The sequence below is a fragment of the Chiloscyllium plagiosum genome, unplaced genomic scaffold, assembly GCF_037043375.1.
Source record: "Chiloscyllium plagiosum isolate Xiang-an unplaced genomic scaffold, Cpla_swu_hap1 HiC_scaffold_28, whole genome shotgun sequence".
Taxonomy (NCBI): Eukaryota; Metazoa; Chordata; class Chondrichthyes; order Orectolobiformes; family Hemiscylliidae; genus Chiloscyllium; species Chiloscyllium plagiosum.
In genome coordinates this window covers 29,398,237-29,416,375 of record NW_028270166.1, presented here as the reverse complement: position 1 = coordinate 29,416,375, position 18,139 = coordinate 29,398,237, and the positions used below count along the sequence as shown (strand labels likewise).

The 18,139-nt window shown below is 42.4% G+C and overlaps 1 protein-coding gene across 1 annotated transcript in view; it reads right to left on the bottom strand.

The window, feature by feature from the left end:
- ranbp3a (RAN binding protein 3a) overlaps nt 1–18,139 on the bottom strand; it is a 110,291-nt gene that overhangs the window by 23,366 nt on the left and 68,786 nt on the right. The window contains exon 10 of the mRNA XM_043721086.2: nt 4,925–5,074. Coding sequence (XP_043577021.2) covers nt 4,925–5,074 — 150 coding nt within the window. The remainder of the gene's footprint in view (nt 1–4,924; nt 5,075–18,139) is intronic.

Below are 18,139 nucleotides of genomic sequence, written 5' to 3'. Positions count from 1 at the left end.
CTCTGGCTGCAGCTGTGCTGAATCTTAACTCCTATTGTGTTGGACAAAGTACGTACAGGTCATTCTGCTATAATGCATGTTTTGTCAACACAAAATGGCAACAACGCAATTGATGAATCGGGACGCTGTTTCTAAAGTGTGAACTTTTAAACGTGTGTTGGCCATAATGCAATTGAATCACCAACACTTTAAGTGCTGTTTTTATTGTGAGGTTTTTATATAGTGAGGGATTACACAAGAATGCAACCACTGCGTTATAGAAGAACTATCTGTATTGCTTTGTGTCCACTTTCTCAGTGGAAGCTTGAATGTAAACTTCTGGAATTTGAACAAATTTCACAGAACTGCACAAGAGTTGGTAAAAAGGTTCAGGGAAAGGTACAGACACAAACAGCAAGGAACTGTGAAACGTGGAAAGGAGAAAAATTACAGCATATAAAAACTCGAGCACAAATACAAAATACAGCTCCACACTGAGTTTGGGGCCCTTGGTCAAAAATGCAAAAAGTCAATGCAAAATATGAACTTCCTTTATTTTTACCTGGATGCTTACACGCGCAATGCATCCTCTTCCACAAAACATAGGAAAGATAACTAAGTATTGAAAATAAGGTTCTTTTAATGCCTTTCCATTACCCAAATGGATCTCTGTAAACCATCTGTCCATAAGACACAGGAGCAGAAGTTAGGCCATTAAGCCCGAGTCTGTTCTGCCATTCAATCATGGCTGATGAGTTTCTCATCCCCATTCTCTCACCATTTCCCAGTAACCCTTGATCTTCTTGTCAATCAAGAACCTATCTACTTCAGTCTTAAATACCTGGCTTCTGCAGCCTTCTGTGGCAGTGAATGACAACTATCACTTATTTTCAGCATGCCTATGTTCATAATTCACCTAACCTCAGATAAATTTATATTCAAATATCCTTAGAATCGTAGAGATGTACAACACAGAAACAGACCCTTCGGTCCAACTCGTCCAAGCCAACCAGATATCCCAACCCAATCTAGTCCCATTTGCCAGCACTTGCGCCATATCCCTCCAAACCCTTCCTGTTCATATACTCATCCAGATGCCTTTTCAATGTTGCAATTGTACCAGCCTCCACCACTTCCACTGGCAGCTCATTCCATACACGCACCACCCTCTGTGTGAACAGGTTGCCCCTTAGTTCCCTTTCATATCTTTCCCCCTCACCCTAAACCTGTGCCCTCTTGTTCTCAACTTCTTGGGTTTGTCTATTTGCCCTATTCATGCCCCTCATGATTTTATAAACCGTTATCAGGTCACCTCTCAGCCTCTGATGCTCCAGGGAAAACAGCTCCAGTCTATTCAGCCTCTTCTTATAGCTCAAATTCTCCAACCCTGGCAACATCCTTGTAAATCTTTTCTGAACCCTTTCAAGTTACACATTATCTTTCCAATAGGAAGGAGACCAGAAGTGCACGCAATATTCCAAAAGTGGCCTAATCAACATCCTGTACAGCTGCAACATGACCTTCCAGCTCCCATACTCAATACCCTGACCAATAAAGGAAAGCATACCAAATGCCTTCCTTGCTATCCTATCTACCTGCGACTCTACTTTCAAGGAAAGTACTTCAAGTCCTCTTTTTTCAGCAACACTCCCTAGGGCCTCACCATGAAGTGTATAGGTCCGGCTCTGATTTGCTTTTCCAAGATGCAGCACCATGCATTTATCTAAATTCAACTCCATCTGCCATTCCTCAGCCCATTGGTCCCTCTGATCAAGATCACATTGTAATCTAAGGTAACCTTCTTTGCTGTCCACTACCTTTCCAATTTTGGCATCATCTGCAAATTTACTAATTTTACCTCCTATGTTCACATCCAAATCCTTGTTCAACTTAAATCTGCTGTCCTCTTTTCTTTCATCCACATTTTACTTTCTTTGGTTCTATTAACTTTCGATTTAGATTATTTTACAGATACTAACAAACTCATTCTGCATTCACAACATTTATTGAAATTAAAAGAATCATTTGATACATAATGCATGCCACTTCTTGCTCTATCTACTTTTAATTTCCTACACACAACCAGAATCTTTCAACTCAATTGTTTATTACATTACTTTTTCAATGTTATTATCTTTGACTCAGCACTCACTAGGTAAAGAATTCCATGCTTTAGCAGCTCTGGGAAAAATCACTCCTCAGTTGTTCCACATTTTTCTAAAAATAATGCTTCTTATTCCTTTTTTTAAAACTAATTAGTCAATCACGAGGAGCAATATTTCATCGTTGTCTCAGATCCTTTTTATTATTTTGACAATCTTGCCCTTAAAGCTCTTCATTCCAATGAAAATTCCCAATGTTTTGATCAAGACTGCTGTTCTCCGTTTCATATTGCTGGCCTGCTAATGTTCGTGTCCCATGCCCTTTACTGTGCTAGAATGATATTCAACAAACTCAAAGGACAGCAACTCAACTTGAATTAAGCATTTTGCAGGTTTTAAAAATCAATTTAGCATCCCAACTATTTCAGACCCTGGTTACATTTTGTTTTGTTTCCTTCTCTGCATGCTTTTGCCTTAATCTATCTTTCCCACTGCTTTTGCATTTGGAAGGCAGCAGCTCATTTTTCTGCCTTTCACACCTTCCTTGAATACATCCTGCATTTCTTTCTTTATCCCATTTCCGCTCCCTTTAGCTCTCAGTCATACAACATGGAAACCGGCCGTTCGGTCCGACTAGTCCACGTCGGACATGTTCTCAAACCAACCTATTCCTACCTGCCTGTATTTGGCCCAGATCCCTTCAAGCCTTTCTTATTCATATACTTATCCAAATGTCTTTTAAACTGTACCTACATCCACCACTTCCTCTGGCTATTCGTTCCATACTCTAATCACTTTGTACAAAAAAGTCCAATTCTGCAACAACAGCTATTTGTCATTTAATATCTCCCACATTCAACCCTATCACAGATGTTTCCTTTTGTTTTTTCAATCCCTTATCCCACTTTCACTTGTTCAAAACGTTTTGCATTTCTAACATTTCCCAACATTGAATGAAAGGTCTTAAAACATTTATTCTGCTTCTCTCTTCATAATTACCACTTGACCTGCTGAGTATTTCCAGCATTTTCTAGTTTTATTTCAGTTTTCCAGTACCTAAAGTATTTTGCTTTTGTGGAAGTTCTCACACTCTGGTAGCTATATAATATAAGCAGTTATGCATCCATAATGAGGCCCTCTTGTGACACAGTGGTAGTGTCCAGAGGTGCGTTTATAACTTCGCTGAACAGGTTGATTAGAAAAATAAGTTATTGAAAAATGTATTAAAAAGAGTGGAACTTTGTTCTTGTTCTCTTTTGATAGTATCTTTCTTGTGACACCACAATGTACACCAAAGCAAAATCCTTGTTAATAGAATAAGGAAAGAATCGTTTGACCATCATGCAAACAGCTATTTAATCCAATATATCTGACAATGAATGAAAATTCAGAAATCAGAAGCTTGCGACCTTTCATTTTCAATCTCCCAGCATCTGTCTAAAACTACTTTTCACCCTTTGAGTATTTCTATCTTGTATCATCAGCAGTTGGATGGCTCGTACTACTTACTCTTACAAACATACAAACAAGGAATGACATAAGGCCACGCTGCCCACCACGCCTGCACTGCAATTCAATATGATCAAAAATGATCTAATTTTAACCTCAACTTCACATTCCTGCATATCTCGATAATCTTTCAACTCCGTGATATTCAAGAATAAGACCCATTTCTACCTTAAAAATATTTAAAGATTCTGCATCCACTGCCTTTTAAAGAAGAAAATTCCAAAGACTCTCAACCACCCTCAGACAAAAAGCGTTTCCTCATCCCGTCTTAAACGGGCAACTTCCTGTATTTAAACTATGACCACTAAGTCTAGATTCTTCCACAAGTATCATAGAATCTCTACTGTGTGGAAGCGGGCCATTCAGCCCATTGAATCTACACTAACCCAGGTGACTAACCCACCTACCCTGCACATCCCTGGACACTATGGCCAATTCACTTAATTTGCACATCTTTGGACTGTGAGAGGAAACCCTTGCAAACATGGGGAGTATGTGCAAACCCCACACAGACAGTCACCTGAGGGTGGAATCAAACCCAGGTCGCTGGTTCTGTGAGGCAGCAGCACTAACCAGAGCCATCATGCAACCCACAGACATCCTTTTGACATCCATCTGGTCAAGTCCCTCAGGATCTTTTATGTCTCAGTTAAGTTACTTCTAACACTTCCAAACTCTACAAGACACAGACCTAGCCAATCTGGCCTTTCCTTGTATGGTTATCTACTCATTCCAGCTACTAATCTAGTAAATGTTCTTGACTTATACATCCTGTTACAAATGCAACTCTATGGCTTTTTTAATGTAAGTGTAGCAGAAATATTATTAATAAACTAACATTGAATTTACAAATTACTATAACTTTGTTTCTTTAGTACTTTGTTGTCCTTTACCTCTGAGTTACTCTGACTTCTAGGGTCCAACTTTCCTTCTACAATTAAAATTCTTACTGCCTTTGATGTAGAAGACGTGTCATACAGGAACATTTTATATAACTCATCGCAATTGTTCCAATTTCTTACTATCTTTCATCAATTCATTCTTCATAAACATGATTGATGCTTCATTTTCATACACTAAACTTTCAAATAGATTCTTGCTATAGTGTTAGATACATATTACATATGTTTAAATCACTTAACTGAACACTTCCACTCTTCACCTATCAATATCAAACAATGGAAAAGCTTAAACAAATAAATGACTCAGGAAAGTAAGTAACCAAACCATATGAACCCAAGACAAAACTATTCTATGCAAGCCCATACTACAGGACGGGTTGTGAGAACATTGAACAACACAAGTGGACTTTTCAAAAGTGGAATAACATAAACCTTCACTCTGTCTTGAAGATTTTCCCCAAACACGAAGTTCGTCTGTTCCATCAGCTGTTCGGGTTGCTCCTGGCTATCCAGCTTTTCTTCCTTCTCATCTACTTCACAGCTGCTCTTGGACTCTGATGATTCAGCTAACTTTGTATTCTCCTGAAAATGTGGAGAAATAATTTTAAGTAAACAAACAAGTAACCTAAATATCAGGCAATAAGAATTTATAAACAAACTTTCCAATCCCCACTTCAGGGGCACCTTGCCAAACAAAAAGAGTGACTGCCTCAAAGGTTCTTCCACTATCATTATTACTATAAATTTAATCTGCACTTAAAACAAGAGCTTTAACAGACAAAGGAATGTTACATTCTTCCTTATTCAGTCAACCTCGACATACAAATAGTTGCGTACCAAAGTTCAAGATATGGTTCCACCGTTGGCTCAGTTGGTAAACTAGTGCCCAGTGTAGAACTGAGCCATACAACCAAGAAGATCCCAGGTTCGATCCCTGGTCTATCCTGAGTTAGCTGATCTCAGCTGCAGCAGGTGTACAGGTGCTCCAATTGGCCTTAGTTCCCCTGGGCTAGGGAGGAGAGAAAAAAATAATCAGCCAGGTCTCCCACTCCTGATCATTATCCAGTGACTTGCTAGAAAGTGCATTTGCGGTCATCGGACAAGGACAGGATTGGCTTGGCTGTGCTGCCTCCCAGGATTATGTCACTTTCTTCCTTGACAGATTCTGCTCTGCTGATTTCCAGAACATTGCACCATCACTTCTCAAGCTGATTTCTTACTCATTGCCTAACCATGATGAGCCTTGATTGGATACAAACAAGTTCACATCTGTGGTTCCCTCGACTTTCCATTACAGCTCTCAAGTATACTCCAGCAGCACCAAGATCATCAATACCCAATCAAGGCACTCAAACAAGGAAACAGGTAAGTTGGCTAAACATAATCCAAAGCTAAAGTATCTCGAGCTCACTAGGTTGCTCTTAGTCACCACTTTCTTCATACCCTCTAAATCACATCCAGCCTCAAAACCTGGACTACCAACATCTCCAGATAGTTTAGCTGCTTAACGACCTTGTAACATCTTCAGCCAGATGACATCACATTGCTGAATCTACAAACATCTGGCAGCTATTAGAAGTTTGGCTTGCAATTAAATAAGATACTATCAAATCACATCTTGATTTCTTCAGCTATTATACATACTATATGACTGGAAGGCTTGATGTACCTTTGGCTCATTCAAATTCTCACCACTGTGATTTCAAGCTCCTCCTCCTATTTTCTACTTCTTTCATGCTACGTTGTCATTTCATCTCAGTACTTTCAAACCCCTGATACCCAGTTGCTGACTTCCCTGTCTCCTTCAGTACTGTATTTACATCATCTTCACGCCTCATCTTCACCATGTACACGCCTCATCTTCACCATGGACATCCAGTCCCTGTACACCTCCATCCCCCATCACGAAGGACTCAAAGCACTCCGCTTCTTCCTTTCCCGCCGTACCACCCAGTACCCTTCCACCGACACCCTCCTTCGACTGACCGAACTGGTCCTCACCCTGAACAACTTTTCTTTCCAATCTTCCCACTTTCTCCAAACAAAAGGAGTAGCCATGGGCACCCGCATGGGCCCCAGCTATGCCTGCCTCTTCGTAGGGTATGTGGAACAATCCATCTTCCGCAACTACACTGGCCCCACCCCCCATCTTTTCCTTCGCTACATTGACGACTGTATCGGCGCTACCTCGTGCTCCCACGAGGAGGTTGAACAGTTCATCCACTACACTAACACCTTCCACCCCGACCTCAAATTCACCTGGACAGTCTCGGACTCCTCCCTCCCCTTCCTAGACCTTTCTGTTTCTATCTCAGGCGACCGAATCAACACGGACATCTACTACAAACCAACCGACTCCCACAGCTACCTGGACTACACCTCCTCCCATCCTGCCCCCTGTAAAAACGCCATCCCATTCTCCCAATTCCTTCGTCTCCGCCGCATCTGCTCCCAGGAGGACCAGTTCAAAATACGTACAACACAGATGGCCTCCTTCTTCAAGGACCGCAATTTCCCCCCCGACGTGGTCGACGGTGCCCTCCACCGCATCTCCTCCACTTCCCGCTCCTCCGCCCCTCCAACCGCCACCAGGACAGAACCCCACTGGTCCTCACCTACCACCCCACCAATCTCCATGTACAGCGCATCATCCGCCGTCACTTCCACCACCTCCAAACAGACCCCAGCACCAAGGATATATTTCCCTCCCCTCCCCTATCAGCTTTCCGTAGAGACCACTCCCTCCGCGACTCCCTTGTCAGATCCACACCCCCCACCGACCCAACCTCCACTCCCGGCACCTTCCCTTGCAACCGCAGGAGGTGCAACACTTGCGCCCACACCTCCCCCCTCACTTCTCTCCAAGGCCCCAAAGGAAACTTCCATATCCGCCACAGATTCACCTGCACCTCCACCCACATCATCTACTGCATCCGCTGCAGCCGGTGTGGCCTCCTCTATATTGGGGAGACAGGCCGCCTACTTGCGGAGCGATTCAGAGAGCACCTCTGGGCCACCCGGACGAACCAACCCAACCACCCTGTAGCACAGCATTTCAACTCCCCCTCCCACTCCACCGAGGATATGCAGGTCATTGGACTCATCCACCGCCAAACCACAACAACGCGACGGTCGGAGGAGGAGCGTCTTATCTTCCGACTGGGAACCCTCCAACCACAGGGGATGAACTTGGACTTCACCAGTTTCTTCATCCCCCCTCCCCCCACCTTGTCTCAGCCGAATCCCTCCAGCCCGGCACCGCCTTCCTGACCTGCAGTCTTCTTCTTGACCTCTCCGCCTCCATCCTACTCCGACCTATCACCCTCACCTTGACCTCTTTCCACCTATCACATTTCCAACGCCCCTCCTCCAAGTCCCTCCTCCCTACCTTTTATCTTCTCCTGCTGAACACTCTCTGCTCATTTCTGAGGAAGGGCCTGTGCCCGAAACGTCGAATCTCCTGTTCCCTGGATGCTGCCTGACCTGCTGTGCTGTTCCAGCAATAAAGTTTCAACTATTTACATCACGCCATATAGAGACCAAACCTTTGTATTTTACGAAGTCTTGCACCCCAGACCACACCTGCCAACTTACCAACAACCTCAAAATCTTTTACAATGGAGAAAAAAAATTTATCCCACTGTTACCAAATACTCCTCCCCTCCATGCACCAAGGCATTATTGTTAATGTTTATCTTCTTGGAAACTATCTTTAATTCTTCCTGCAACAAATTCACTTGTAGTTTGCCACTCTTATATCACAGTCTTGAAAGCACCTGGCACATGACTGATTTCGAGGGTCCTGGCCAAAACGTCCACTCTCCTGCTCCTTGGATACTGCTTGATCTGCTTGTGCTTTTTCCAGCACCACACTTTATCGACTCTGACTCTCCAGGATCTGCAGTCCTCACTATCACCACATGACTGAATTTGTCATCCACTGTCAACTTTGGTTTAATACGTTATTTATGATCAGATCCCCTTTTAGTTGTTAAATTGTGTGTCGATACAGGAATAATTCTGGTGGGTTAAGGATAAGTCCCAACTCCTCTTTTCTGTAAGAAAAATCTTAAAAGTTCTCCTCCCTCTTGCCTGAAAAAAGACAAGATAAATTCCTCAAAAATTTAACCTTAAAGACTGAAACTACCCAAATTACTATCTCACTGGAAACTTTTTATTCATCCTCTGACTCATTCTAGCTTCTTTCAACTAATTTATCTCATGAGATTCACCTCTTGCTCTCTTAAAACTTTCCCACTCAATTCATAATTGCTTAATTACATTTCTTCACTCCTGCTTGAAAAATGGCACTAATGGCTTGATTTGTTTTAGTGTTGCCATTACCCTCTTCACAATGCTTACATTATCCCAGCCTCAAAGAAAAACACACACTATCAAGTTGTCTTATTTTGAAGCTCATCTTGAACATCCTCTTTGAATGTATTATTCACTTCCCTGTTCTGAGTTATCCTTTCTTGTAAAAATATATTTTCTAATCTACTTGTTCAGACATGTTATGGCACACCTCTGGAGCAGGTGAATGTAATCTTAGGCCTCATAGCTCAGAAGTAGGGGCACTACCACTGCATCACAGGAGCTATAACCTTTGTAATTTGAATATTTTCACCTTGCTCACATCAACAGCCCGTGACAGTGACTATGATACACCATCCCCTGCTATCCTCTTTGACCTTTGAGGCATGTAAGGAAGCAAAAATAAACTCGCATTTATTCGGTGTCTTTCCAGTCCTTAGGATGCCCTAAAGTATTTCATAGTTGATACACATGAATATGCCATCACCTTCCATTGCAGTTTTGCGTTGTGGAACTGCAGTTTCATACTTAATGTAACAATTCAATCTGTGCAATTAAAACAAAGGGTTCTCCTTCTTCCTCTGCATGACTACTCCAAAGTTGAATGATCCATTGCGACACTCCCTACCCTCCCTTTTCCTCACCTAAATGCTTCCATGAATTATGTTAAAAATCACACAACACCAGGTTATAGTCCAACAGGTTTAATTGGAAGCACACTAGCTTTTGGAGCGTCGCTCCTTCATCAGGTGGTAGTGGAGGGCTCAATCCTAACACACAGTTACACCACACTATAAATTTTTGCTATTAACTGTGTGTGTTAGGATTGAGCCCTCCACTACCACCTGATGAAGGACACGCTCCGAAAGCTAGTGTGCTTCCAATTAAATCTGTTGGACTATAACCTGGTGTTGTGTGACTTTCAACTTTGTACACCCCAGTCCAACACCAGCATCTCCAAATCCATGAATTATGTCATCCATAGACAATTAGAACTATGCATATTAATGTAACTCAATGCTCTCCCACACGTTCCTTCAATGCCATAGCTACCTGTATGCAGGAACCAGAATCTTTGATAAAATGAAAATAAAAGCCAGTGTTGCAGGGTCCCCTTGAGACAACAATAAATCACAATTAATGCCGGAAATAAGCTCTAATATACTTCCCAGTGGGAAACTGAAAGAACGATGCAAATCCAAATGAATGCTCAGAAAAGGGAGATTTAAAAAAATGGTTTTAACAATAACCTTAAAATTGGGAGAAGATCTGAAAAAAAGGCAATGAATAATAGGTGTCCAAAGAAAGAATTTTGGATGGAGGGGAAATATAGGTAGGGGACAGAAGAAATTTGCAGAAATTAGGATGAAAATGACATTTTAAATTTATCCATTTGTAGGCCAATTTACATCACTGAGGATAGGGGAGATGGAGGCAGGTATTTGGAGCAGGAAGCTCACGGGAAGATAAAGGGTGGAGTGGCCTGCCAGAAATCAGCACTGCAACAGTCAAACCTGGAGGCAACACAAAATGTGAATAAGGGTCTCAGCAGCAGAGTTAGCCAATGATGTAATATATAGATATGTGGGTTCAGTGATAGAATTTGAGAAAAACTGGAAACTCACCTTATTGTCTAACAGAATGCCAAGATGCCAATAGTACGATTCAGCCTGAAAGAGCAACTGGGCAGGAAGATGGATGTCAATGGTAACAGAAGAGAGCTTGTGATACGAGATGAAGATTAAGCCTATGGTCATTTTAATATTTAGCTGGAGGAAACTGTTGCTCAAACTGATGTGGACAAAGCAGCTTGACATCACAAACAAAAGGGCAAGTGATGCAGATGTAGTGTTGGGTGTTAGGTTCAGCCCATGTTTCAGATGATGTTTCTAAGGCACAGCATGTTTAATTTTGAGGAAGAGGTGGTCACAGTAACAGGAATAGACCATTTAGACCCCCAGTCTGTTCTGCCATTCAATGAGGTCATGATTGATCTAAAGGTAGATTAGAAAACCAATCAACTCCAAATACCCACCTTTGTCTCATATTCCACAATACATTAGATTAACAAAAACCTATCAATCTCAGTTTTAAAATTAACAATTGATATAGCGTCAGTAGTCACTTGCAGAAGAGAGTTCCAAATTTCCACCAACTTTTCAGCATAGAAACATTTTCTAATTTTACACCTGAAAGTAATGGCTTTAAATTTTCAAGCCAGATTCAGGTTCCTGAACAGAAATAATTTCCCTCAATGCATTCTTCTTAATAACTTGAAAACATCAACAAATCATGGCCTAACCTTTTAATTTCAAATACAATTAACTGTATTTTATGAGGACATTTATCAAACGTCTTTTGGAATTCTACATAAATAATATCCAGAGACATTCTCCTGTCCAGAGCATGAGCTATTTCTTCAAAATATTCAGAGTTGCCAGTCATGACTTATCCTTTATAAATCAATTCCTGACTTTCTCTAATCAGCTAAAACTGTTCAAGGTGTTTCATCACCCTATTCTTAAATAGAAATTGTGACAATGACACAACAGATCTCAGACCTGTCCACAACTCCCTTGTTTCCCTCTGTGATCTTCCTTAAGTAGTGAATCGAGATGTGTAATTTTCCAATCTAAAGGAAGGGTTCCATACAAAGATAAGGACAGACCATTCAAAATATCCAGAGGCAACAGTATAGGGATGGGAAAATAAACCATGCTGGATATATAACCATTTGACTGAATCACTGAATCCAACTGCCAGAAGCCTCACCGTTTGGGATAGCACCAGTGAGATGTTAAAGAAATATGACATGATCAACTGTGTGAAATACTGCAGAGTGTTATGGAAGGCAATGAAAAATAATGAACGATGGTTACAAGTACAGGGACGTTCATCAGATTTTGGTTAGGGCCATCTAAGTACTGTGGAAACAGCAGAAACCACACTGAAGAGAATCAAATGCAGCAGAGCTGGTTACAAACTGGTAAGGTCGTAACATCTTCAAAATTTGAAAGAAAACAATAGAGTCAGCAATGACTGCAGCTTTTGAAAAACAGTCCTGAAGAGAGGAAACCATTTACAATGTCAGCAAGCACGAAGTAAAGAAAGAAAACTTAGGCAGTCAGCAACGTTTTGGGAATAGGATCACAGGAGCAAGAGGTTGGGCTCAGATTATGTTGGTCTTTATTTCAAAGGGAATTGAGTACTAAAAATATAGGGAGGTTTTGATAAAGCTACACTACACACTAGTGATACCACATATGAGATACAGTGTAGAGTTTTGGGCCCCTTACCTAAGGAAAGATATTCTAGCATTGGGGGCAGTCCAGAGGCTCACTATGCTGACACCAGGTACAGAGAGACTTTCTTATGAGGAGATGTTGAATAGGTTAGCCTGTACTCATTGAAATTCAGAAGAATAAGAGGCAAGCTTATTGAGATATTCCACATTTTTAGGAACTTGACAGGAGAAAAACTAGAAATACTTCTTGACAATGAATTTTCTGATCACACAATAGACAGAACAATATTTGGGTCAGAGACAAAGTGGATGAAATTGCCAAGCTCTTTCAAGACTTCCTTTAATAACAGCACTTGACTTGGTTAACAACTGTTTGACAAACAGTCACGCAACTGTGAGAGCCATGCAAACATGACATACTTTCAAAAGCATTTCATAACTTTTTCAGACGAATTGTCTATTTGAGAAAATTAGCAGCATGCTAAAAATGAAAGGAGAGATTATATATTCTAGCTCTTAGCATAAAGAGAAAGCCCAGTAACTAAATGTGATTCTCACTCTTCAGGTTAATCGACAAATGTTAAATATCAATGAACTAACCGACTACAAATTCCAGTCAAAGATCATCAACCACCTAAAAAAATAGCTGTTCTCTCTACAGGTTCTGCTTGACTTGCATTTCTAGCATTTTTTGATTCATTTCAGTTTTCCAACATTTGCAGCATTTTACTTTTGTCAACTTAAAAATTATTAGAATTCTTAGTCACTAATTTCCAGCAAACTGCACAGTGCAGATATTACACTGAACCTGTATTTTCTTCTATATACTATCATGCACATGTATGGTGTCATTCCAAGAAAAACATGACTGCTCAACTTTGATTAGATGACCACAAATTAAATAATTCAACAGAAACTCTCCAACTGCAGAGGAATTTGTGGCAAAGCTAAATGGCACTGATTAACTATAAATTCAGCAAAGAAAATACTGGAAGACCCTGCTCATTGCCAAACTGCATGGAACTTTGTGACAGGCATGTTTGTAAACTTAAAATCTAAAACATGGTAGTCACATTCCAGTCACTTATGCATTTTGTACCAATGAGGGCCAGGATTAGTTAGCAGTACACAGACAACATGGCTGCTTCCAATCAAACCTGAGGAACACAGCTTTTGGTAAACACACTTTTTTAAAAAGAAGATTAATTTTAAGCAAAGTGATCAGAAATACATGCAAATTTGGTCTGTCATCTACGGAGGCTCAGGCCACGTGCTACAGAATGAATACTGACAGTGTGCAGGTTAGCATTGACATGAAGGTATTAAGTTAGAGAAGATATAAGTTGTATGTTGTAGACACTGGTCAATATTTAGCAATACAAGAAAAATATTACAGATTACGTCTGGTACATGTTAAAATGAAACACTATAATCAAATGAAATACATTGTATCAATATTTCATTGATCTATCACTGACTTTCAAATATCTGGCTTCTAGTTTTGAGTCAGGAGTCTAAGCCACGAGTTGTGGTATTCATCGCAATGGAATACAGTGATGTGAGGTGGAGCAGGAGAGAACTTCAAACAGAAAATCTACAAGTCAAGGTCTCCATGAATACTATAGAATTTGAACTGCAGCAAAGCATCTTTCATCACCAGCCAGTCTGTCAAAATTCACCCTCTTTGATAAGCTTAATTTTCAGTCAAGCAGAGAAAACTCTGGAGCAGCTCGTCCAATCCACAAACCCCAACAGAAAGAGCTGCACCCTTCCTAACCCAGAGGGGTCTCCTACAGAAGCAGGAGGTTAATGGTTTGGAGACTGGAACAGGGCTACGAAGACAATTGTTTTCCCTATGAAGCTGCTGGTCTCACTTCCTTTCAGTTATCGGTCTGACTACAGTTGAATCCATTAAACAAACAATGCAGATGCAACCTTAGTAAAAACATTTTAATTGAAATCCCACCTCCTGGGTATGGTTGGCTGACCGATATCAGCATTTTTGCGGCTTCTCCTAAATCTGAAATTGGAAAGGTTGGAGGAGTTGAGATTGTTCAAATTTGCTAAAATCCAATGTCAAGTGACACGATTTCCAAATGCTTTTTTTCCATAATGTCAGGTATTTTGAAAACCCTGTTCAGGTATATAATGATAACTCTGGAACAGTTAGGACTAACCTTAACTCTACAGCAGGTGGGACATGAACCCAAACCTTCTGGCTCAGAAAGACAATGCGACTGTGCCCCAAGAGCTTCGCCTCCTCCTTAATGTTAACCTTAGCAAACAGAAGGGCTTCTTTCAGTTCAATTATTTCTGTAGCCAGTTCCTACACAATATTTGCCAAATGTGAATAAAGTTACATTCCAAAAATTCATCTAATGATGGCCCTTTTCTGGTGAACACAAGAAGTTGTAACAGGTTGCAACTGCACTGATTCTAACAGTTGCAGTAGTACTCTAAGTGTTATGAAACCTAGCACTAAGAGGAGAAGATAGAAAAAGTTACAAGGATATGGTTGATGTATTGTACTTTGTTATGCAATTGAGAAATACATACATTTTCCTGGGGCATTTGTACTAATGGTATAGACAACATTATTAATGGACGACAAATACGTTCATATAAAAATGTTAATGGCCTTTATCCAGAAATAGCCCTGATTATGCCAAGTTGTTTATTATTTAGATGGACATTTCAGACAGGAACATGGAACTATGGGAATAACAAGGCCAACATCTCATTATTTCCAAGTGTTTCAAGTTACCATCACAGAAAATGCTGCATTCAGTGATTAAAATACATAGTTTCAGTTGTAAGGTGGGGAAAAAATCCCCATCAGATACCCTGGACTAAAATCCTCTGAACTTGGGACAGAGGTTTGTGGAATTCACACTTGAACTAAGATTCACTGAGCTCTCTGGCTGAGAGGGACTAAGCAACTTGCAAGCCTAGGGACAATTGTCTGGAACGGGGATTTAGCATATATAGTTAAAGGAAGACCTCCACAAACACCTCAGCTAAAGACAAGGAACAGCAGCCTGCAGAACACACAACTAAGACATTCTGGAGCCTACAAAAATACAAAACCATTCAACTTATAAGCAGTTTGCTAGGATACAGAGATACTGAACATTCCACGTTACAGAACATGCAAACCTTGTTGCCTTTGAATGTGAAGACCTTCACACTACCAGTAAAACTTTAACATACATCCATCCAAGTCAAGAGTGTGGTGCTGGAAAAGTATGGCAGGTCAGGCAACATCCAAGAAGCAGGACGATTGACTTCTCAGGCAAAAGCCCTTAATCAGAAATGAGGCTTGTGGGCCGGGGGCTGAGAAATAAATGGGAGGAGGGTTGGGGTGGGGGGTAAAGTAGCTGGGAATGTGATAGGTAAATGAAGGTGGGGGCAAGGTGGTAAGTTGGAGAGGAGGGTGGAGCGGATTGGTGGGAAGGAAGATGGACAGGTCAAGAGGGTGGTGCCGAGTTGGAGGCTTGGGACTGGGATAAGGTAGGGTGAGGGGAATGAGGAAACTAATGAAATCCACATTGATACTGTGTGGTTGCAGGGTCCCAAGGTAAAAGATGAGGTGTTCTTCCACTAGGCAACAGGTGGTTAGAGTTTGGCAATGGACTCAGCTCAGGACCTGCATGTCCTTGGTGGAGTGGAAGGGAGAGTTAGTGTTCAGCCACAGTGCAGTGGGGTTGGTTGATGCAGGTGTCCCTGAAATGATCCGCAAGTTGGCGTCCTGTCTCCCTAATGTACAGGAGACCATATCCGGAGCAACGGATGCAGTAGATGATGTGTGTGGAAGTACAGGTAAATCTCTGATGGATGTGGAAGGATCATTTGGGGCCTTAGACAGAGGTGAGGGGGGAGGTGTGGGCGCAGGTTTTGCACTTCTTGCACTGGCAGGGGCAAGTGCCAGGAGTGGGGTGTGGGGTGGTGTGGGGGGCATGGATCTGACAAGGGTGTCATAGAGGGAATAGTCTCTTGGAATGTTGATAGAGGTGGGGAGAGAAATATATTCCTGGTGTGGGGTTTGTTTGTAATTGGCGGAAATGGTGTAGGATGTTGCAATGTATCCAGAGGTTGGTGGTGTGGAAGGTGAGGACCAGGGGTTTTCTGCCCTTGTTGCAAGTGGATGGGTGGGGTTCAAGGATGGAGGTGCGAGAAGTGGAGGAAATGCGCTAGAGGACATTGTTGACCATATGGGAGGGGAAATTGCAGTGTTTGAAGGAGGCTGCCATCTGGGATGCTCTATGGTGGAATTGGTCACCCTGGGAGCAGTTGCAGCAAAGGCAAAGGAATTGAGAATAAAGAATGGCACTTTTACAGTAGGCAGGATGGGAGGAGGTGTAGTCTAGTTAGCTGTGGGAGTCGGTGGTTTGTAGTAGATGTCCATGGTTATTGGGTCCCCAGAAATGAAGATGGAGAGGTCCGGAAGTGGAGGGAGGTGTCCAAGATGGTCCAGGTGAATTTGAGATGGGGGTAGTAAGCGTTACTAAATTTGATGGACTGTTCAACCTCCTCGTGGGAGCACGAGGTAGCGTCAATGTAGTCATCGATGTAATAGAGGAAAAAGTGGGGAATGGTGCTGGTGTAGCTGTGGAAGTCGGACTGTTCCACGTACCTGACAAAGAGGCAGGTATAGCTGGGGCCCATGCGGGTGCTCATAGCTACCCCTTTGGTTTGCAGGAAGTTGGAGGACTGAAAGGAGAAGTTGTTGAGAGTTAGGACCAGTTCAGCCAGGTGAATGAGAGTGTCAGTGGAAGGGTATTTGGTTGTGTCAGCGTGAGAGGAAGAAACAGAGGCCTTGGAGGTCTTCGTCATGGCAGACAGAGGTGTACAGGGACTGGATGTCCATGGTGAAGGTAAGGTGTTTGCGGGCAGGGAAACAAATGTTGAAGGGCGTGGGTGGTGTCCCGAACGTAGGTGGGGAGTTTCTCGACTAAGGGGGACAGGATGCTGTCAAGGTATGCAGAGATCAGTTTGGTGGGGAAGGAGCAGGCTGAATGGGTTGACCAGGGCAGTCAGGTTTGTGAATCTTGGGTAGGTTCTCCTTCTCCTTGGATGCCGATTGAGATGCAGTGCTTTTCCAGCACCACACTCTCCACTCTGATCTCCAGCAATGGCAGTCCTCACTTTCTCCATACATTTGGGGGTGGCACAGTGGCTAGCACTGCTGCCTCACAGCAACAGAGACCTAGGTTCGATTCCAGCCTTGGACGACTGTCTGTATGGAGTTTGCATATTCTCCCCATGTCTGCGTGGGTTTCCTCCAGGTGCTCCTGTTTCCTCCCACAGTCCAAACGATGTGCAGGTCAGGTGAATTGGCCACGTTAAACCGCCCATGGTGTTAGGTGCATTAGTCAGCGGGAAATGGTTCTGAGTGGGTTACGCTTCAGAGGGTCGGTGTAGATTTATTGGGCCGAAGGGCCTGTTTCTACACTGTAGGGAATCCAAACTAATCCATCCAAGAGTATGACTGGACATTCAAAACTATCAGAACCCATTCACTCTAATCATAGAACCATTTACACCTCATCTAATAATTAGAAGGCTCATTCTGCCTGAGAGGAAGAACAACTACTCCGTAATCAAATCCAGGTTTGATGGGAGATAAGGGGAACCGACAGTCGATATAACTAGGGAATTCCAATCTCTAAGGGGGGGGGGTCTGATTCAGCGAGAGGTTCAGCCAATCAGCCACAACGAGTCACAGACTGTAATCATCACTGACTCAGGAAAAGAGAGAGAGCAAACAAACTCATCCATGAATCTCCACATACTGACGAGAAGTGACCAGAGAGCAGAGATAACGACCAGGGCAGTGCTGCCAGTGACATCCACCACCATCCAAGCCAATAGAAGCCTCTTTAGGGGTGAGCATAAGGTCATCAAGACCCCCTGTTCCCAGCTCAGTGAGATAGAGTAGGAAGAGTGGGCTTCGAGGCCGACAGTGCAGTGCATCCCCGGCAAGGTAAGCAGGATAAGGATCCCAGGATTAGCATTCTTTCTCACCCGCCCCTTTCCCCTGTTACCCAGTAGTTAACTGCTCTCTGTAATTTTAAATCCACTGTACCAAG